Source organism: Dendropsophus ebraccatus, chromosome 11 (assembly GCF_027789765.1).
Source record: "Dendropsophus ebraccatus isolate aDenEbr1 chromosome 11, aDenEbr1.pat, whole genome shotgun sequence".
Taxonomy (NCBI): domain Eukaryota; kingdom Metazoa; phylum Chordata; class Amphibia; order Anura; family Hylidae; genus Dendropsophus; species Dendropsophus ebraccatus.
In genome coordinates, this window is record NC_091464.1 from 20310207 (window position 1) to 20333930 (window position 23724).

Here is a 23724-nt window from a genome sequence, read left to right on the forward strand (position 1 = left end):
AAGGGTAACAGGGCAATGCTTTATAAAAGGGTAACAGGGCAATGCTTTATAAAAGGGTAACAGGGCAATGCTTTATAAAAGGGTAACAGGGCAATGCTTTATAAAAGGGTAACAGGGCAATGCTTTATATAAGGGTAACAGGGCAATGCTTTATATAATGGTATACGTGCAATGCTTTATATAAGGGTACACGTGCAATGCTTTATATAAGGGTAAGAGGGTAATGCTTTATATAAGGGTAAATGTGCAATGCTTCATATAAGGGTAACAGGGCAATGCTTTATATAAGGGTAAAAGGGCAATGCTTCATATAAGGGTAACAGGGCAATGCTTCATATATGGCTAACAGGGCAATGCTTTATATAAGGATAACAGGGCAATGCTTCATATAAGGGTAACAGGGCAATGCTTTATATATGGCTAACAGGGCAATGCTTTATATAAGAGTAACAGGGCAATGCTTCATATAAGGGTAACAGGGCAATGCTTTATATAAGAGTAACAGGGCAATGCTTCATATAAGGGTAACAGGGCAATGCTTTATATATGGCTAACAGGGCAATGCTTCATATAAGGGTAACAGGGCAATGCTTTATATAAGAGTAACAGGGCAATGCTTCATATAAGGGTAACAGGGCAATGCTTTATATATGGCTAACAGGGCAATGCTTTATATAAGAGTAACAGGGCAATGCTTTATATAAGGGTAACAGGGCAATGCTTTATATAAGGGTAACAGGGCAATGCTTTATATATGGCTAACAGGGCAATGCTTTATATAAGGATAACAGGGCAATGCTTTATATAAGGATAACAGGGCAATGCTTCATATAAGGGTATACGTGCAATGCTTTATATAAGGGTAACAGGGCATTGCTTTATATAAGGGTAACAGGGCAATGCTTTATATATGGCTAACAAGGCAATGCTTTATATATGGCTAACAGGGCAATGCTTTATATAAGGGTATACGTGCAATGCTTTATATAAGGGTAACAGGGCAATGCTTTATATAAGGGTAACAGGGCAATGCTTTATATAAGGGTAACAGGGCATTGCTTTATATAAGGGTAACAGGGCAATGCTTTATATAAGGGTAACAGGGCAATGCTTTATATATGGCTAACAGGGCAATGCTTTATATAAGAGTAACGGCAATGCTTCATATAAGGGTAACAGGGCAATGCTTTATATAAGAGTAACAGGGCAATGCTTCATATAAGGGTAACAGGGCAATGCTTTATATATGGCTAACAGGGCAATGCTTTATATAAGAGTAACAGGGCAATGCTTTATATAAGGGTAACAGGGCAATGCTTTATATAAGAGTAACAGGGCAATGCTTTATATAAGGGTAACAGGGCAATGCTTCATATAAGGGTAACAGGGCAATGCTTCATATAAGGGTAACAGTGCAATGCTTTATATATGGCTAACAGGGCAATGCTTTATATAAGGATAACAGGGCAATGCTTTATATAAGGATAACAGGGCAATGCTTCATATAAGGGTATACGTGCAATGCTTTATATAAGGGTAACAGGGCATTGCTTTATATAAGGGTAACAGGGCAATGCTTTATATATGGCTAACAAGGCAATGCTTTATATATGGCTAACAGGGCAATGCTTTATATAAGGGTATACGTGCAATGCTTTATATAAGGGTAACAGGGCAATGCTTTATATAAGGGTAACAGGGCAATGCTTTATATAAGGGTAACAGGGCATTGCTTTATATAAGGGTAACAGGGCAATGCTTTATATAAGGGTAACAGGGCAATGCTTTATATATGGCTAACAGGGCAATGCTTTATATAAGAGTAACAGGGCAATGCTTCATATAAGGGTAACAGGGCAATGCTTTATATAAGAGTAACAGGGCAATGCTTCATATAAGGGTAACAGGGCAATGCTTTATATATGGCTAACAGGGCAATGCTTTATATAAGAGTAACAGGGCAATGCTTTATATAAGGGTAACAGGGCAATGCTTTATATAAGGATAACAGGGCAATGCTTTATATAAGGATAACAGGGCAATGCTTCATATAAGGGTAACAGGGCATTGTTTTATATAAGGGTAACAGGGCAATGCTTTATATAAGGGTAACAGGGCATTGCTTTATATAAGGGTATACGTGCAATGCTTTATATAAGGATAACAGGGCAATGCTTTATATAAGGGTATACGTGCAATGCTTTATATAAGGGTAACAGGGCATTGTTTTATATAAGGGTAACAGGGCAATGCTTTATATAAGGGTAAACGTGCAATGCTTCATATAAGGCTAACAGGGCAATGCTTTATATAAGGGTATACGTGCAATGCTTTATATAAGAGTAACAGGGCAATGCTTTATATAAGAGTAACAGGGCAATGCTTTATATAAGAGTAACAGGGCAATGCTTCATATAAGGCTAACAGGGCAATGCTTTATATAAGGGTAACAGGGCAATGCTTTATATAAGGGTAACAGGGCAATGCTTTATATAAGGATATATAAATGTAGTTACTAAATATACTTTCAGATTAGAACACAAGGAGCCATACAATGAGCATCCACATGATCTTATAAGAGTTCCCAAATATTCTGGTTGGGCCGGCGTGTCATTCTCATGCCTAACCTCAGACTGTGACTACCTTAATACATGTATTCGGATAAATCTGGTAGACATTTACCTCCAGCCATCTTATAGGTTAATCCCTCCTAAAGCCCTGGCTGTATAAGAGGCCCATTAATCATGGTAGTTCTGGCATCCTACAGTATCTGTACATGGAATGGTGGGAGGATAGAGAAGACCTTATAATATACAACACTCATGCATGTTCTCAAGCAGCGGCATGACATTCAGTTATACTAACCTGTCAGATACAGCTCTGGCTTTCAGTAACGCTGCTGTGTAGCATATGGTAGCAGACTTTGGGAGACTTATATCTGCAGTAAAACAGGGGGGGGGGGGGGGGGGGGGGAGTTGAGAAAATGAAGACAAACATGATATTTGAGTGAGTTGCTATTTTGTTATAAGCAGCTAATGCCAGATATGTGGAAGGTCATCTGTAATGTGACAATACTAGCTGCCTGCTCTGGGTCTTGTAGTGCTCCTTGGTGTATACAATGCCTTTATTATATGTGTGTATTTGTTCCTACCTTCTGGTCCTCAAAGTAGATATAGATTAAATAGCAGAGCTCCCCAACCATTGGCTCTCCAGCTCAGAGGATAGACGCTAAATAAACTTTTAGGGTACGTTCACACTTACCGGATCCGCAGCGTATTTTCTGCTGCAGATCCGCAGCAGATTTCGCTTAAATAACTGAACACAGCATCAAATCTGCAGCATCAAATCTGAAGCAGATCTGCTGCGGATCCTGTAGGTGTGAACGCACATTTAGTACTTATTAGGCTATGTTCATACGCTGCACAAACAACGGACGTTGTTCAGCATGTTTCCACGGCTGACATTGCAGTTAAGGTGTGTCCTGTAATAAAATTCCATTGACTTTAATGGAAAGGCCGGGTCAGAAAAAAAAAAAAAAAGTACCGCGAAACAACAGCTGGAATAAAATTTACATGTTCATTATTTTTACGGCTCTGTTGAACAACGGCCGTTGTTCACTATAATGTGTGAACAATAGTTGTTGTTTGAATTGACTACAATGCAAATCATTTCATTATGAAAAGAACGTCTGTCATCAAGATGAAAACAACGGCCATTCTTTTCATAATAAGCTGGACTGACAGCAGTGTACACACAGTCCTTTTCCTCACTTCCCTGGCCAATCACTTCACATAATCCTCTGTGCTATATCATGACACAGTACTGATGAAAGTGCACCAAATGGGATAACACTGTACTGGGGGAGGATTTAGGCTCGGTCTACACTACAGTGTTTTTACGGAAAAAACGGATGCGTGTGTGTGCGCATCAGTTTTTCCATCGACTTCCATTATAAAAAAATAAAAAAAAGATGTTTTGATTCTTTTTCTTTTATAGTGAAAGTAAATGAAAAAAAAAACTGATCAAAACGGAAATGCATCTCTTTTTCCATCTATTTTTTGTAAAAATGGATGAAAAAATAAAAAACTGTGTGAACCCAGCCTTAAGGCCCTATTACATGAAGCCTGTTTTATAAAAAGCAACTATCTTTAGATCGTCTGGGGAGCCCATGGGAGACAGCGGCGGTCTGTTGCCACCGCTTCTATTGCATGGAGTGACGGCAGCAGATTGTAGCTATTGTTGTCATGTTAAAAGATGTTAAAGGGGTAGTGCACCAAAAAAAAATTTCTTTCAAATCAACTGCTGCCATGAAGTGCCAGAGATTTGTAATTTACTTCTATTAAAAAATCTCAAGCCTTCCAGTACTTATCAGCTGCTGTATGCCCAACAGGAAGTTGTATTATTTCCAGTCTGGACAGCAGGAAAGGTTTTCTATGGGGATTTGCTCCCGTTTTGGACAGTTCCTGACATAGACAGAGGAGGCAACAGAGAGCACTGTGTCAGACAGGAAAGAAAACACCACTTCCTGCTGGACACACAGCAGCTGATAAGTACTGGAAGACTTGAGATTTTTTAATAGAAGTGAATTACAAATCTCTGGCACTTTATGGCACCAGTTGATTTGAAAGAAAAAATTTTTTGGTGGACTACCCCTTTAAATAACAATGATCAGCTGACATTGTGCATGGCAGCTGATCATTGTCTTTTAACATCTTTCCACATGACAACAATAGCTATGATCTGCTGCCGTCCTCCATGTAATAGAAGTGGTGGCCCATCTAAGATCACCCAGACAACCCTCCCGCAGCTCTCTGCGCCCCCCGCCCTTACGTGCTGGCAGCGAGCAGGGATTGAGGAGCAAGCGAGCGCTGATCTGACAGGTTGGCGCTCGCTTGCTCCCTCTGATCGCCCCGTGTAATAGGGGCTTTACACAGCAGAGTACAAGGGATGGAGCGACAGGGGGTTACCAATGCACTGGCTTTGCAAGATGCTATATGAGCAGAAATTAAAAGAACACTGCTGCTGCTCACGTACTTACACAAGGGATAGCTGCCATGTGATTTATGGGTGGTCAGGGATAAGCAGGAAGCCTACATTTATCTTTCAGGAACAGTGTGAATCATCTTAAAAGTGTCCCTGTAGTTATAACTTTCAAAAATCTTAATCATCAGTAGATGTGATATAAATCAAATTTGCGATTTACATTATTTTATTTTTTTAGTTATCATGGAAAACATGGCACTTTCTGTTTTCTGACTCTTTTTGTCAAAAAACAGGAAACAGTCAGAAAACAGGAAGTCCAGTATTTTCCAGGCCATATGAGCGCTCACAGAGAGAAGGCAGTCATGTGATTGATGGACACATTGAGCTGTAAGTCTCTGGCCGGAATTTCTGTGTTTAGTCTGTTTTTTTCAGCCAGCACAAGTCAGAAAATCTGCCTGCAGAAGACTGGACCTGGATTTCTGGTAAGTACAGCTGTTATTTAGCTGCCTTCAGGAGATTGGACCTGGATTTCTGGTAAGTATAGCTTTGTTTTACAGCATGATAACATAAAATAATGAATGTATATTGCAAACTTGCTTTATATCACATATACTGTTGATTAAGATTTTAAAAGTTACAACGACAGCGACACTTTAATCAGGCAGACTGGTCACCTTGTAAGTACACAGTCCAGGCATTCTGTTCTTTAAAGACGGTGCCCATTTAGAGAATCACAGAGAAAGAACAGTTCATGTTTATGAACAACAGACAATTGGTTGTTTATTAGAAAGGAATATTGTACAAATCCCTGCAATGTGTTGTTTCTACATTATAGCTTCCTAGAAACAACAGGGAGTGACAAAAGCCCCAAGAATGTAGGCTACCTCGTCTTCCACGCAGATACAGAAAGGCGATGATCATTTCAGGTCTGTGAAATCTCCTTTGGCCTGAACAACCTACTTTCCAGGGTAGAAAAGGCGGCCTGGGATTTCAGGTCAGCTTTCATGTATTCTTGTCTGGAAAATACTGTGACTGCTTGGGCTGGCTATTCCTAAATATAACCACACACATTTACTTTGATATGGGGATTGCTTCTAATTCCCTAGTGTTTCCCTCAGCGGTGGAACCTCTCGCTCACCCCCCCTCCCAACCTCTGACTTCTCCTTCATCTCAACTAATCCTGAACACAGTTTGCTTGCCTCCCGTCATGTGTGATGTTCATTTCACAGAGACAATCTCTATTTTCCATGCCTGATTTGACATCTAGACAATGAACAAGCAGTGAACTATTGCTTTGGCAGGGCGGAGGTTAGGACTGGTTCACTCTTGTGCTTTCTTTTCCATCCATCCCTTTTTTCTTTGCAAAAATGCACAAACAGGTAACAATGGAGGGAAAAGAAGCAACCACTGTCTATCTCCATGAGGTTATATCCCCATAAACAGACAAATGCACATACTAGCAATGCAGATTTCTTTCCTTTATGGTGCGTTCACACCTACAGGATCTGCAGCAGATTTTCTGCAGCAGATTTCATTTAGATAACTGAACACAGCATCAAATCTGCTGCAGATCTGCTGCAGATCCTGTAGGTGTGAACGCACCCTTAATAGGTTAAATCTGCACCATGATGAAAATAAATAAAATAAATTATTGGTGGTTTTCTGTAAAGAAATAAGGCCGTATTACACGTAGAGATATCGTTCAAAGATTTGCTATAACAATCGTTCGCTGGCGATAACTAGCGTTTTTTTTAGCGAACGATTCTGAGGTTATTACATTCATTGATTGCTGTTATGAACGATCGTTTTTACGTTGTTATATGGTCGTTAATTGTTCCTCAGGACGGCCCACACAATATGTTTTATCGGTGAACGACTTATTACACGAATATGCGAACGATTGGAGAACTATCAACGATAATTTTTCAACATGTTGAAAGACAAAAAATGAACGGTTTTTCATTCGTCCTTTCATCGTTGTGTGTTATTACACGGACAGATAATCGTTCATTTTGATAGTTTTAGCGAATTTTTAAACGATAATCGTTCCGTGTAATAGGGCCTTTAGCAGTGAAAATCCACAACAGATACACTACGTGTGAACGGAGCCTAAGGGTGGATAATGGATATACCTGAGTGCACATGGTTTTAATCCCTCCTGTTTTTTCCCATTCTGTCTGCTGCAGCTATGGTGAGCGCAATACCTCATCCAGACTTGTGCTGTTTGGGGGCGACCTTCTCCGCCGGCGGTGCTGGCCGGGTTCTGGTGTGGTGTTTGTGGGTCTGGTCCTGTGGCATGGGGGTCGCAGGGCCGTCCCATGGCCCCCGTTCCCTGACTGTGCACGCCTGCGGGGTTGGTGGCCACTGACTGGCACAGTGTGGACTTAGTGTAGGGACCCATGTGTATCAGATACCGGCACGAGGTACATGGGGCAGTATGGCTTGATCAATTCATACACAAAATTCTGATGTGTTTTTTATTTAGCCTAGGGGCACTAGTATCAGCCATAGGTGTGAGGTGCAGCACTCTGTTTCTTCCCTGAACTGGATAATGGATATACACTGCACTACGTCGGTCAATCCCACCACTCTCGCATATTAGACTTCTATAAGGTAAGAGTGTGTTCTACTACAGATGACCATAACATTTTATAAATATAATAACCTGACACCTTCATGTTTTGTATAATACAAGGAGTGAGCACGGACTGTACAGGAGCAGTGGTGTATTAATGCTTCCCAGCTATCTATATAGATTACACCCATTGCACCAGTGACATCTGCAGGCTATATGAAGGTACTACCCTGTAGTTAATACTACACAAATGTAAACTTTTTTTTTTCTAACTTAATCTAGACCTAAACTTTTTAAGACTTTCTGTTATCATACAGCTACATACATGCAGCTATAAAGAATAAATCCAATCACCATGCGAGTACATAGTGACAGGGAGGCAAACCAGCACAGCTCACAATGACACCACCAAACATGCTCCTTGTTAGCGAACGGTAAGTTGTGCAAAAAGTAATGAAACATTAAACATTTGGACATGTGCATTCACATTAAACTCTCCAACTTGCTGGTCTCTAACAAGGAGCCTGTTAGGTGGTTTTACAGTGTGGGCAGGCGTGTTTAGTGAGTAGAGGCTTGTAACTCTGCACCCCAGAACCTCAATGACCTGAGGGCTGCTCTTCGAACGGGATGTCACGCCTCAATAAATCATCTTGTGAAGCGTATGAGACATCATTGTCAAGCTGTAATTGATGCTCAAGGGCACATGACAAGTTATTGAGACATTTGTTGCTGACATATACCCATCAATTTTTGTTGGCTTGTCTCAAATTGTTTCAGATGAAGAAATCCCAATAGCATGTATCTACTCTGACTCTGTCAGTAGGTTTATGTTGTCATATCTCAGGGTAGCATAAACCAGTGACAGAGAAACTGATCAGAAAGCTGTATCACTGATCCAGAGATATCCTCCTGAATAATATGGACAATAAGTAGCCCTCTAAATTATGTGCATGAGCCCAGTAGTCCTGGATATTCATGAGAAGCAGAAAACTCCGCCCATCAGCTGCTGATTGGCAGTTATCTATACATGCAGTGTATAGGTAGCCACCTGTCAATCAGTAGCTGGAGGGCTGGGGGAGAAGTGCGGCAACAATCCTATTCTCCTACATATTAGAAGAACAGCTAAACAAAATGATAGTAAGAAATACACCAATCTGTTAAGCATTTCTATCACTAGTTTATGCTGCCCTCATTTAAGGCGGCATAAACCTACTGACAGATTCCCTTTTAATGTTTAACTATCACGATATACTATGACTGTAGCGTAAACTTTTTACGTTTTTTATAAACTTCACTTGCAAGCGGAATACTTACAGAGAAGTGTATGGTTACCTGGTTAACAGATTTCTACGGGCATTGTGCCTCTTGGGCAATGTTCAGCTTACCGTCATATTTAGCGAGCACTGCCTGAACGTCCGCATATGCCTGCAGTTCCAGCAAAGCCTCCAGCAGGTTTTCGTGGATATTTACCATGCTGAGCAGAGGAAACTCTTTCATTAGCTGCAAGTAAATACATGAATTGGTTAATACAAATCCCTGGTGACGTGGCCATGGTGCTGCCATAATTCAGCGCTCCCCCATCAGGGCCCATTGCTGGCTGAGTAGTAATCCATTCCTCTCAGGCTGGGCCTGTTATTAGCGCCTGCTTTTCACAGATCATTTTTCAGTGTGACAATCAATCAGCACAAAAATTGTTCCACGTAGGATATTCCTTTCAAGCTGACACTTGCAATATAGCGTTATGGAGGCAGATGGAGGGCTTCAGTACATACACTTACTTATTGGAGGTTCTGTAATCTTTTTCCACAATCCAAAACAGCCAGCTAGAATATCTTTAATCACTTTAATTGCAGTTTCATGTTTGGAAAGATGCATGGTGCATATGAGTGTATCAGAGACAGAAATATGCAGAATTTAGACAACCTTTAAGCTGAATCAATCTTCATGGCTTCTTAACTGTTGCACTGCTTTGTATATGTTGCAGTGAAATGATACAATCTAGGGACTTGATCAAATCCCAAGAAATGATGGAATGACCGTGCCGTTCCATCATTTCCCTAGGGATTTGATCAAATTATTGACCCCTTTCAGGGAAATGATGGCATGAATGTTTGAGGTGTCACCCGGCTCTATGATTGGCGGCGGAGGCGGACAGGGGAGCAGAGCGGCACACCGCCCCAGCAGGCATATGGCGACAGGGCAGAAGAGCGGCACACGTCCTGGCAGGCATATGGCGACGGGGCAGACGGGGGAGAAGAGCGGCACACACCTCCCGGCAGGCATATGGCGACGGGGCAGACGGGGGAGAAGAGTGGCACACCTCCCGACAGGCATATGGCGATGGGGCAGACGGGGGAGAAGAGCGGCACACCTCCCTGCAGGCATATGGCGGCAAGGCGGACGGGGGAGCAGAGCGGCACACCTCCGGGCAGGTGTATGGCGGTGGGGCGGACGAGGGAGCAGATCGGCACACCTCCCGGCAGGCATATGGCAGCAGGGCGGACAGGAAGCTGGAGGCATGTCGTAGGGCAGGGCGGACGGGACCGGAGGCGGACGGGGAGCAGAGTGGCACACCTTCCGGCAGGCATATGGCGGCGGGGCGGACGGGGGGGGCAGAGCGGCACACCTCCTGGCAGGCATATGGCGGCAGGGACTGGTGGGGAGCGGAGCGGACAGACGGGGAAGCAGGAGGCGTGTAGCAGAAGAAATGAACGGAACAGAGAGCAGAGAGGCGGCAGAGGCGGACGGGGAGCAGAGTGGACAGGCTAGGGGGAGCAGGAGGCATGTAGCAGGGGAAATGAACGGAACGGGGAGCAGAGAGGCGGCGGAGGCGGGCGGGGAGCAGAGTGGACAGGCTGGGGGGAGCAGAAAGGCGACACGGTAAACAAATTCTATGTCACAGATCGAGTTCATTCTATCATTTCCCTGAAAGGGGTCAGTGATTTGATCAATTCCCTAGGGAAATGATGGAACAGCGCATCATTTCTTCATTTCCCTGGATTTGATCAAATCCCTGATTCTATCATTTCACTGCAACATATATAGCTTCCTCAGGGACCGCTTTCATGACCCAATGGAGAAACCTGGACGGGATGTCAAAACCCCTTTACCCCACCAAAAGTACTAGTCCAGTAGCCAAGGTGATGGTATCACTGTGCAGTTTATTATTTATATACAATCAAGAGACAACTATTGCACACAACACATACAGCTTGTCTTAGGAAACTGGCTGGGTCCCTATCCTTAAAGGGGTACTCTGGCAAAAATGTTTTTTGTTTTTTTAAATAAACTGGTGTCAAAAAGATATACAGATTTGAAATGTACATCTATTTAAAAATCTCCAGTCTTCCAGTACTTATCAGCTGCTGTATCTCCTGCAGGAAGTGGTGTATTCTTTCCAGTCTGACACAGCGCTCTGCTGCCACCTCTGTCCATGTCAGGAACTGTCCAGAGCAGTAACAAATCCCCATAGAAAACCTCTCCTGCTCTAGACAGTTCATGACATGGACAGGGATGGCAGCAAAGAGCACAGTGTCAGACTGGAAAGAATCCACAACTTCCTGCAGGACATACAGCAGCTGATAAATACTGAAAGACATGAAATTTTTAAATTGGAGAACATTTCCAATCTATATAAAACTTTCTGACACCAGTTGATTAAGTCTGAGATATTGGTGCACTACTAAAAATAGGGATAACCTTTTAGATTTTTTACTATCAACTTTGTGCTAAACAAAGATTTCAAGCATCTCTTAAAGGGTACCTAACATTTTGTAGCAGCGGCATGGATACACTGTAAAAAAAAAAAAAGACTGCATTTTCACAGCATATGGGAATGCTGATTTTTACAGCATATCCATGCAAACGCCACAAAATGATAAAGTACCCTTTAAACTCTCCTACTGATATGTTACAATATCACATGTATTGGTGGATCATATGGGACATTTGATTCAGTGTGTGATAAGTGCTGACAAGTGGTTTACAATTGGTTAGTTCCTCTTTGCCATCACACTTTAACAAAAATGAACCCTTGAAATGACTTGTGTATATGGATATTTTATGATTTGGGTCATTTGTATTATGTTGGTGATGTGGAGTTTGTCAGACATCTCTCAGAGCCCTACATGTCCTAGTGCGGTTCGCAGCACGGACCACCATCCCCCACCTCCTGGCAGCAGAGATGACAGGAAAGCATGATGGGTATCTGTACTGCGATCCTCCTCCAGATTGCGGCACAGATCGTGTGAATGAGCCATGAGACTGAGGCAGCCAGGATTCCATCGCTCCGTGTGAACTGGCCCTTATTGCCCCGATAGCCCATTTACTTACAGATAATGTATAACAGGATTTGTTATATTTGATGTTTTACCTGATTTAGGTACATAGTACATTTCATTCACGTTGGTTTTATGGCAAGCCTTGGGCTGACTTAGAATGTCTATAGCCATAGATATGAGCTATGTATTTAATCTGTGTGAAAAGGTGTGTATTTTTTAACTCCCGCCTTAGAGCATTGTTTGTCAGATTGTATGCCGTAATGCAGAATCTGCTTTCCATTGACCGCGTTTTTCTGTATGTTAAATGTAAACTTCATGGAGAAACGCACTGTAAACCCAGCTGTATTTTCTTCAAAGAACACAGTGACAAATACTCTACAACACGTAACATGTTTGCCAGTGAGACGGACAAGTCATACTTACGTCTCTCATCATTTTTACAGCTTCTCGGATTCTTCCTAGTTTTCTTGCACACATGGCCAGCCTTCGCTTTGTGTAAACCAGCACATTTGTATCCCTTTCTATGTACAAAAAAAAATAAAAGGAGCCATATACATCATCCAACCACTGCTTGAATATTAATTTACAGAATTATAACTATAATGCAAAGATTACCCCTGCATGAAGACAAGCTGTAGGGTATCTACTCACTGTACTGTGCTTCATGCTGTGAGCTCAGGTGTTGGCTTTGCTGAGACTTCTTGTACGCCGATTCAGCAGCTTTTAGCGCTTGCTGGAACAACCGTTCTGCATCGGAAATTGTAGTTGCTTCTTCCTCAGCCAACAATATGTAGGCTGTGGCGCAACTGTGTAAGATAGTAGCATCAGTGAGAGCCTGGATGATAAAGCACTGGATACCTATAGTAATTTACAAGTGACCAGTGGGAGAACTGGCCACCTGGTAAACAAGGAGGACCTGCAAGTGTGAGAACCCCACAGAATTGATAAGATACATTAAAGGCTGGGTGGTTTTTTGGAAAGGGGGTGGATGAAAGAAGTAACATGCTGTCACCTTCCCCACTCCATTGCTGATGCCTGTATCCTGCAGCTCCAGGTCCCCCGCTCTGGGACGCTTCTGGGTCTGAGCAGGGATGTGGGACGTGACGTGTAAGGCAGGACCTTGCTGCAGCCGCTGACTGACTGAGCTGGCCTAACACATCACCTCCCAGGTCCCCACTAAGACCCAGAAGCATCCGGGACCCGGGGAGCTGCAAGATCACTAGAGCGGGGGAGGTGAGAGCCTGTTATTTTTTTTTCATCCTCCCCAGCGCTGAAAAAAAAAAAAAAAATCAACCCAGCCCGGAGTTCTCCTTTAAATAAAACCCTTTAGGGTGTGTTTCTACATTCAACTTTTTTGATGCAGTCTTTGAAGCCAAAACCAGAAATGGATTTATGAACCAGACCTTGGGTCCTTTTACATGTCACGATTCCTCACTCACAGGCCACCGCTAAGAGCGCTGATCAGCGAGAACGGCTCTTGTTTGCAGCGCCTCTACATAGCAAGAGAAAATCTGGTTGCCGGGCTGCACAAATTATCCATGTATCATTCGTGCAGCCATAGAAACTGACAGCAATGATATACATATATCCGTGTTTTCAGTTTGAAAAACAGACAGCAGTACATAGCCTCTGTATCTTCAGGCCCGCCTGCTCCGGCTGACAATCATTCTGGAGGAGGCGGGCCTGAAGACAGCAGCTGGATGGAAGAGCCAGCGAAGAGGATGCAGTATCACAAGCAGCAGCGCACTAGGTAAGTATGCAACTGCTGTGCGATATGGAAACTGACAGCACGGACATATGTCTATTTATGCTGTCAGTTTGTCATTATGGTTATCAGCCTCACAATCCCTGTTTACACGGGGGAGATGTCTGGCCGATAAAATGAAGTTATGAAACATGTTTTAAATAAACAATAAGATGAAAAACAGACGTTTTCGCCGTCCTCAGCTGATTGTTCTCACTTTTACACGGGCCGATTATCTGCCACAGCAGCGTTTCTAGCAACACTCCAAGCCAATAATCGGTCCGTATAAAATGCAGAGGCCAGTCAGGACAGTGAGTAAATAGAGGGGACCAAGGCGGATCGGAGCAGAGGAGACTACAGAGTAGTTTATTGTTTTCTCTCTCTCTATCAGGCAGCAGTTAGTTCTGTAAATAAATTAGAGAAACCCTTTAGGATTCATTTGAAAGTAACCAATGTATTCCTTACTCTGTAGAGACTTCTAGAGCTTGGTACGCAGCTTTCACTCTGGACTGAGGGCTTCTTTCTCGCCATGCTTTCTGCATAACTATTAAAAGGAAAATAAAGAGAAATAAAAGTTCACTTAAAAGCTAAAAGAAATCCTAAAACAACCTAGACCTTATATGACTGTGTGGACACAGGCCCCACATACACAAAACCACCTTGCATGCTCAAGTATACATTAGGAGTTCACTCCAAAATAAGGTATATCATTATTACCCTTGTGTAAGTTTAGGGAATGTGGATCACCGACTGTACATTTGTTAGTATTCACTTAAAATACAGTTACAGACATCAATATTATTCATTTTAAGGGTAACTTCACATGTACCGCATCGCAGCTGATTTTCTGCTGCGGACCCGCAGCAGATTTGACTAAATGAATGAACACAGCATTAAATCCGCACTGCTGCGAATATGTGTGAAGCTACCCTAAAGGAGAAGCCTGGCAAAAACTTTTATTAAAGTATTGTATTGCCCTCCAAAAGTTATACAAATCACCAATATACACTTATTATGGGAAATGCTAAAAAAGTGCTTTTTTTCCCTGCACTTACTACTGCATCAGGGCTTCACTTCCTGGATAACATGGTGATGTCACTTCCTGGATACCATGGTTATGTCACTTCCTGGATAACATGGTGATGTCACGACCCGTCTCCCAGAGCTGTGCGGGCTGTGGCTGCTGGAGAGGATGATGGCAGGGGGACACTGAGGGACACAGGGCACTGGAGGGACACTGAGCATCCCTCTGCCATCATCCTCTCCAGCAGCCACAGCTCTGGGAGTTGGGTCGTGACATCACCATGTTATCCAGGAAGTGACATAACCATGGTATCCAGGAAGTAAAGCCTTGATGCAGTAGTAAGTGCAGGGAAAAAAATCACTTTATAAGCATTTCCCGTAATAAGTGTATATTGGTGATTTGTATAACTTTTGGGGGGCAATACAATACTTTAACAAAAAAATTTGCCAGACTTCTCCTTTAACCTTTTATAAACCACCCACAGTATATATGCGTTGGGGGTTGTTGTGAAGAGGTGTATGAAGGGGGCTCACGAGCTGTGCCTGCTCAATACACAGACACACCAACCCAGAATAGTGCAAGCCTGTTCAGTTCACTTTCCACAGCACTATGGCATGGCATAGCAGAGAGGTGTCTGTGGTGTGTTGTGCTGTGATTGGCTAGAGAAGACAAGGAAAGGAAGATCTTCCAAGTGCACTACAGCAAACAGCTCTGTCTTGGTCCCGTCCCCTAAATTGTGAAGTACAAGAAATAGCTCTGCATCATGGAGCACGTTTAACCCCTTCAGGACCAGGCTAATTTTCATTTTTGCAGTTTCATTTTTTCCTCCATGTGCTTAAAAGGCCATAGCACTTGCATTTTTTTCTGCATTTGATGCGACCAAAAATGGTTGGGATTTTTTGCGCTTGCGCCGTTTACCGTACAAGATCTGGAATGTGATAAATTAATATTTTGGGCGATTACGCACGTGCAGATACCAAACATGTTTATTTATTTTTATTTGTAACATGGGAAAAGGTGGGTGATTCTGACTTATTAGGGGAGGGCGCTTTTATTAATAACACTTTTTTTCTTTTACACTTATACTAGAAGCCCCCCTGGGGAACTTCTAGTATAAGCACTCTGATCTCTCATTAACATCTATGCTGTATAGATATACAGCATAGATTGATTAGATAGGCACTCGATTGCTTCCAGCTGCTGCACCCAAAAGCAATAGAATGCTGAGCCGGGATCAGCTCTATTACAGCGCAGACCCGGGCCGGCACCAGACACAGAGATCGCTCCTCCGTGATCACATCACGGGGGAGCGATCTCCCCACTAGACACCAGGGTAAAGCTGCAATGAAGTTTTCAGATGCAGCTGTCAACTTTGACAGCTGCATCTGAAGACTTAATTAGCGGGCACGGTGATCGTAGTGTGCCCGCTAATAGCCGCGGTCCTGGGCTACATGCGGCACCCAGGACCGCGGCCCCGCGTTCAGAGCGGGGCCTTGCGACGACCCCGCTCTGAACGCCCCCACCCGCGCGAGGACGTACAGTTACGCCCGTGCGGGAAGGGGTTAATAAAGACAACAACCAGCTGATGAAATGAACATCGGCTGATCGTTTCCGTTTATTTCAGCCTGTAAATCATAGGCCATCGGGCTAGCATTGCTACGTGTAATAGCGATGCGTAGCCGACAGCTGATGCTAGTGTAGAAAAAAATAATAAACCTAATACATACCTGGTCCACTCTCCCTGGTGTTTTTCTAACTTCTGCCTGGTCCCTACAGCCGCTGCTGGAAATTCAGAGACAGTTTCTGACTTGACAGGCCGCTCAGCTAATCACTGGCTGCGGCGGCCCCGTCTCAGCCAGTGATTGGCTGAGCAGCTTGTCACTTCAGAGACCAGTTCTGAAGTTCCAGCACCATCTGCAGGAAGAAGTAAGAACAACACCAGGGAGCGTGGTCAGGTATGTATAAAGTTTATTATTTTACACTTTTAAAGAAGGGGTTGCACAGTCATCACTAACAGTATATATATACTGTGTGTGTATAATACATACATATACATTATATATATATATATATATATTGAGGGAGTGAAACGTCACTGTTTTTCCTTGTGTGCATTCTTATGGAATAAACCGTTCACTTTTTTTTTCACTTGAAGCCTGGAGTGCTGCTGTCATTTTTATATTGTCTGAATAGACACCTGTGGACCAGGGTGGGGCAGCAGGCGCCCAGCAAGGACTCTTGGACCTGAGTGCTGCGCATTTTGTATTTTATATAAATAAAAATATATTATATATATATATATATATATATATATATATATATATATATATATATATATATATACAGCCTTTGCTGCATGATTATCAAGCTGTGTAATAGGCTAAGTAAGTAAGCTCCAATCTAGCAGATCATTAGTGATCAAGCCGTGTAATACAGCCCTAAGCTGTCCTCCAAGGATACTCTACCTTCTGTCTACAAATTTATCAGTCAATAGCCCTTTAAAACCTGTTTGTATCTGCCCTCCTATCTATGGCCGATAATCGCTTTGTGTAATCAAAGGCAACAATCATCTTTGTCTTTTTATGTCTTTCAACATGTTGAAAGACAAACGATCCGGATAGCAATGATCTGCTGGCGTTGTGCAACAGGACACTTGGAGACGGGTCTGATAAGTGTCCTGACAGATCTTTCCATCCTGAACAGATAAGTGTTCTTAGAAATTCCCATTCAATCTTCTTCCGAGGGGCTTGTAAAACTACTTTCTAGTTGGTGTATAATTAAGGATTGTGTGGAAAATGTTTGAGTTTCCCCGCTGAGACAAAATATTAGTTTTGGCTTCACACAAGACTCCATATAGCCTCTAGTGCTCCAAAAGTACATAACTCCGACAATCACCCACAAGCTGAAAGCTAAGGTTTCCTGGATATGACAAATGAATCCACACGAGCCTCTGCTATAAAAATGCCCAGGTAAAAGGATTAATGCTTTCAGCCATTTATTATGTAATTAAAATATATATATTACTGTAAGCCACAGACGTGACATTCTCTCACGGATAGGAGGGTAACAATGAAATATTCATCATCCATCTCCATGTAGTCTCTGCAGTGCAAAGCTTCACAATAATAGGAACTGTATGAGCCCAGGACTTGCATGTATGGTTTGTAGGATATTTAAATGGCAGGACCATGGGTTTAGCCTCAAAAAATGTGTGTCACATGCAATGGGCAATAATATATATGAATAAAATTAGGCTAGATTCACACGTACTGTATCCGCAGAGGATTTCACGCGAAATCCGCTGCAGATACCTTCCTGTCAGTTTCAATGTGATTACATACTCAGAGCCGGATTGCTATCTCGCTGAGAGTATGTAAATGTTGGCCCCCTTAAACCCCCGCCAGCCGGAGCATACTTTACCTGCTCTACGCTCCAGCTGCATCGGAGGCTCCGGATTCCTATAGGTTCCGCCCAGCCAATCAATGCACAGCCCCCCCGCATTCATTGATTGGCTGGGCGGGACCTACGGAAGACTCAGATGTGGACGGAGCGTAGAGCAGGTAAAGCATGTTCTGGTCAGCAGGGGGTTAAGTGGGCCGGCATTTACATACTCACAGCAGGATGACAATGTAATGTAATGTATGTAATTACATTGAAACTGACAGGGAGGGTAGCGTGAAATCTGCTGCTGATATGGTACGTGTGAATCTAGCCTTATGGTGCGTTAACACATACAGGATCCGCAGCAGATTTGGTGCTGTGTTCACTTATTTAGTCAAATCTGCTGTGGATCCTGCATGTGTGAAGCTACCCTTAAAGTCAAAAGGAGGTTACATGTCGCTGTCAGACAGTTTTTGATTACCTTCCTCATTGTAGTTAAAATTCACAGACCTGTTGCAGTGGATCTACACTGTGTGAACATGTCTTAAAAGTAGCAATTTTTGTTGTAGTTGGAGAAACCCCTTAGGGTGATGAGACATTTACATTAGTTACAGTGTCTGATTTCTGTTTTCTTGCAATAGGATTACATAATTAGAATAATTTGGGTTGTAGGTATACACACACACACACACAAATCACTTAACCAATTCTGTAGTTTATTATTTAAAAAAAAAAAAGGTTAAATAATAATAACAATTCCCTTTAACAGAAATAAATCCCTACCAGCATCAGATGGGCGCATGGAGTCAGTGTCACAAGTAAAAAATGTCTGGTGGTCCTGTGCAGACAGATTCATGTCATAATATGTCAGCGGCTCCTTACCAGTCACCCAAGTATACCTGTAAAACATAATTAAGAGGGTAAAGAGGTAATATGAATATACAGGATAGAAGACAACAATCACAATGGGAAAAAAAAATAAGTTCAAATTAAATGGAAAAACCCATGAAAATAAATATGCGTAAAATTAATAAACAATGTATACTTACCTGTCCCTGGGCTTCCTTTGCGCCGCTCCCGTGTTCTGCTGATGACCGCTGGAATGCAGTAAAGTCACGTAACAGACTCTTCCAGTCATGGCCCAGTTGAGGGAGTGCCCACTCAGCCAGTCACTGATTGGCTGAGCGGCCAAACACTCAGCTGGGTACGTGATGATGTTGCAGCCCCCACTGTCTGTCCACTGGACGCAGGAGCTGCTAGATCGGCGCTCGCTTACAGAGCCTATTACATGGTAGCAAGGGCTGTATATATACATATATATGCTCATTAGTGATGTCCATGCAGCCCTTGCCTCCCGGACAATAGAACGGAGACAGTGAGCTTTATTGGTGAATGGGTAAAGATTCCCACAAACACCTCCAAATTCTTGTAGAAAATTTCTCTAGGAGAGTAAAAGCTGTGATAACTTTAAAAGCACAGACCATCTACATATTAATAGATCGGGGTGTGCTACAAGATCATGTTGGTGTAATGTAAAGGTGCTATATATATATATATATATATATATATATATATATATATATATATATATATGCTCAGAGTATTGTAAACTGCTGTGAAAAAAAAATTTTTGAGGCATTAGTCTTCCACCCTCATTCTTTTATAGGAGTCTTATCATCGGTGTGTGCAAAAGCTGTTTATAAGCTATTTCTCAGTGGAGAGATTTATCATTTCTTATTCCACATCTCGCATTGACTTGCTGGTGATATGTAGACAGCTAATGCTGGAAGAAATTAGCAGCTAAGAGCAGAGCTTAGCTCACACCAGGCAACAATGACTTCTACAGCCACACTTATCAGCATGAACATTTACCGCTGAAATAAAACATACATTTTAGCCTTCACCTTACTTAGCCAAACACAAGAGAAGATACACAAAAGTATCACTCCTCTTTATAAATTTCCTTTTTTTTTTTCTGATCCCGATACGTATGGCTCCGAAACGGCATAAAAAAATATATAAAAGAAAACCTGCACACTGTTTCCAGGCTTAGGCCTCGGTCACACATAGTTCTGCCTTCTACCATCATTTGCAGAAAAAAGGGAAAGGCGAGGGGGCTTTCTGCTGTAGTATGGCTGGAATCACACAAGGTGCAGAGGTGATAACACACTGGTGGGTTGTGCTAATCTAGGCACAACGCTATAAAGCGCTTGTGTGAATGGATGAACCCTATGCAGCTAAGAGGACCACCAACGATGGAAACCACTGGTGTAACAATGTGGAGTAGTCACACCGGGACCTAGCCCGATAGAAGAAAACCTCTTTGGAAAATTGAGCGCAACAACCTCTCTGGTACCTCAGGATGTGAAGGGACAGAGGCGTCTCGCTGTGAAGTGCAACTCGATTAAATACATAGGGAGTCCTGGAAAGCATGGATAGAGCAGAGCCTATGACTGTATCCTTGTTTTACAGGCAGCCATAGGACTGCATCCAACTTTTACAGTAATCAAATGCCAAGGGTTCAGACAAACCTGAGCACTTCAGGGTTCTAAAACGTCCCATAACAGGCCCCTCAGCCATTCAGGGGCTGTACCTGTGTCTTGCCTCTGTTACTGAATGGCTGAGCGGCCTGCTATGTCCAGTCTCAGAACCCTGAAGTGTCCGCACATCAGGGACTGGAGCAGCGGAATGTGGGTGGCAGCCAGGGAGGTAAGTGTATGTTAATTTTTTTCACTTGCCCCCTCCTTCGACATTCCACAGAAAGTGATCCTGGCTGGACAACCCCTTTAAAGAGGTACTCCGGTACCTTGATAGGTATTATATATGACCTGCATCCACAAGACTAATCTCATATGAAACAAATAGGAGCATAACTAGGAGGAAACTGGTGACATCTCCATGTAGAGTGCTCCGCCATAACCTGACTCATTCCCTCTATATAAACGTTATACTCCGTTAATCATGTGGCTAGCCCTGAAATACAGTGGAATTCTGTGGTCGGCTCCATTCCCGCTCTGAATACCCAGACTTACAACTGGTACTCATTTTCAGCAGTGTTGAGTGAATTTACATGAAATGAGCTTTGGTGGTTACATGAGGCACTCTCTCACAGTTAATCGAGCAGCCGGCGTAAGGAATACAGACAGATCATCGAGTGATGCAGGGTGGAAAGTAGAGGAAGATTCACCTAACCTGACCCGGCAGAGTAACCACTTATACATGTGCTACATTGTACATATACAGCCTCATGTATCAAAACTGGCCCACAGAAAAGGCCGCCTCCTCGTGCTCGGTTTTCTATGGCCGTCTGCCTTCTATGAGGCCCTTGGACTAGAAAGGCACCGCGTCTCTCTAACTGCAGTTTCCACTTTAGATATAAGTTTAGGTTTACTTATTTCCCATTGATTTATAAAGCAGAGTATTCTGCATTGCTGACAAGAAACACCCCATCTATAAGAGATCCTGTATGGTTCACTTCTCAGGTTGTTGTGCTCAATGGGCAACAAAGAGAATCTTACTATACAACAGCGTGATAAAGATCTCCCATTGACTGTAATGGGTAAAGAACGTATCAAGAATTGACGTCTTTCATAATATGAACCTCTCACTCCCGTCTTTGGTTATGTCGCACCAGTTCTCTGGAATGCATTATCCTATGGCACTAGTGTTAAACTCAGACCCTCCACCTGTTACAAAACTACAATTAACATCAAGGCGTGATAGGAATTGTAGTTTTGCAACAGCTGGAGGGCCTGAGTTTGACACCCCTGTCTTAAGGTATAAATAAAGCCCTTTTTCAATGATGGATGGGGGCCCCAGTGTTCAGACCTCCAGCCACCAAACAAGATGTTGTTTTAGGCCATATCATCCAGCCCCAGCAACTCATTCTGCTTTGTATTGAAGTTCTCTGTTAAAGGAGAAGTCTAGCAAAATATTTTATTAAAGTATTGTATTGCCCCCCAGAAGATATACAAATCCCCAATATACACTTATTACGGGAAATGCTTATAAAGTGCTTTTTTCCCTGCACTTACTACTGCATCAAGGCTTCACTTCCTGGACAACAGGGTGATGTCACTTCCTGGACAACAGGGTGATGTCACTTCCTGGACAACAGGGTGATGTCACTTCCTGGACAACAGGGTGATGTCACTTCCTGGACAACAGGGTGATGTCACTTCCTGGACAACAGGGTGATGTCACTTCCTGGACAACAGGGTGATGTCACTTCCTGGACAACAGGGTGATGTCACGCCCCGACTCCCAGAGCTGTGCGGGCTGTGGCTGCTGGAGAGGATGATGGCAGGGGGACACTAAGAGACATAGGACACTGGAGGGACATTAAGCATCCCTCTGCCATCATGCTCTCCAGCAGCCACAGCCCGCACAGCTCTGGGAGTCAGGGCGTGACATCACCATGTTATCCAGGAAGTGACATCACCATGTTATCCAGGAAGTGACATCACCATGTTATCCACGAAGTAAAGCCTTGATACAGCAGTAAGTGCAGGGAAAAAAGCACTTTATAAGCATTTCCCGTAATAAGTGTATATTGGTGATTTGTATAACTTCTGGGGGGCAAAACAATACTTTTTTCACCGAACTTCTCCTTTAAGAGGAGTATAAAGGCTCATGACAACAGTTATGTAACCTTACATAAAAACATAACCATCTGAACAGACGCAATCATGCATCACATTTCCTTTCTTTATTTGGGCGGGCAAACGTGTGGAATGTAAAGCCAGCAGAGCATACACAGACAACTCTATAAACCCTGGAAATGTAGATGTCAGCAAGAACATCACTAATAGCTATGGTTTCCTGGCTGCTGGGATTTCTCTACACTTCACATGCTATAAAGCAGAAAACACCACTTGATATAGAACATGTGCCTGCTAAACCCAATGGCCCCGTTTTATCAATCTGCCAGACAAAAAACGGTTTGCTTTGCCCATAGTAACCAGGTTTTATTATACCACAGCTTATTATATATGAAAGCTGAGCTGGGATCGGTTACTATGGGCAAATCACACTAGTCCCCCACCACCACCTCGAACAGGTTGATAAATCTTAAATAAGTCCTTCGGAAAAATAAAATACTTAAAGTAACTAATTTCTATGCAGCCACTAGAGGTCAGGAGTGTTCAGGGCTTAGTTTCGACTACCTAGATAGCCCTAATACCCCTACAAGTTAGGGCATCATAATCTCCAGTTATATTTTATTGGATATTGAGTGCATATAATCTAAGTTTTATCTTTTACGAATAGTCAACTACGGCTGTCATTTAAGTACTTTCTTAGGGTCTCTGAAGAGAAGTCATTAGAAATAAGCGAGTATCCTATCTGCTTGAGTATCGGGGTGCTGGAAGGTGACTAGTGCACATAGGGGGAGATTTATCAAACATGGTGTAAAGTGAAACTGGCTCAGTTGCCCCTCGCAACCAATCAGATTCCACCTTACATTTTCCAAAGAGTCTGTGAGGAATGAAAGGTGGAATCTGATTGGTTGCTAGGGGCAACAGCCAGTTTCACTTTAAACCATGTTTGATAAATCTCCCCCAAGATGTACAATTTTTTGTCTTGTACAAGTAAAATGTGGATCACAGCATGAGCGACTGTACTACCCGATGATCGGCTACAATGACTACCTGTTGTACTCTGCTCCTCTGAAGAGATTTAGAGGGTTCCTCCACACTTTGCACTCTAAAAAGACAAAAACACACACATTACGATTCAA

General features: G+C 42.9%; 1 protein-coding gene across 4 annotated transcripts in view; it reads right to left on the reverse strand.

Annotated features, from left to right (window-relative positions):
- ST7L (suppression of tumorigenicity 7 like) overlaps window positions 1-23724 on the reverse strand; it is a 91170-nt gene that overhangs the window by 45704 nt on the left and 21742 nt on the right. For all 4 annotated transcript variants that reach the window (XR_011358817.1, XM_069945257.1, XM_069945254.1 and 1 more), the window contains 7 exons: window positions 23636-23690; window positions 18771-18886; window positions 14048-14126; window positions 12490-12644; window positions 12262-12359; window positions 8944-9058; window positions 2866-2938 (listed from right to left, as the gene is read on the reverse strand). Coding sequence is in view for 3 of the 4 variants with exons in the window: in XM_069945257.1 (XP_069801358.1) it covers window positions 2866-2938; window positions 8944-9058; window positions 12262-12359; window positions 12490-12644; window positions 14048-14126; window positions 18771-18886; window positions 23636-23690 (691 nt within the window). In the remaining variant the exon portion in view is untranslated. The remainder of the gene's footprint in view (window positions 1-2865; window positions 2939-8943; window positions 9059-12261; window positions 12360-12489; window positions 12645-14047; window positions 14127-18770; window positions 18887-23635; window positions 23691-23724) is intronic.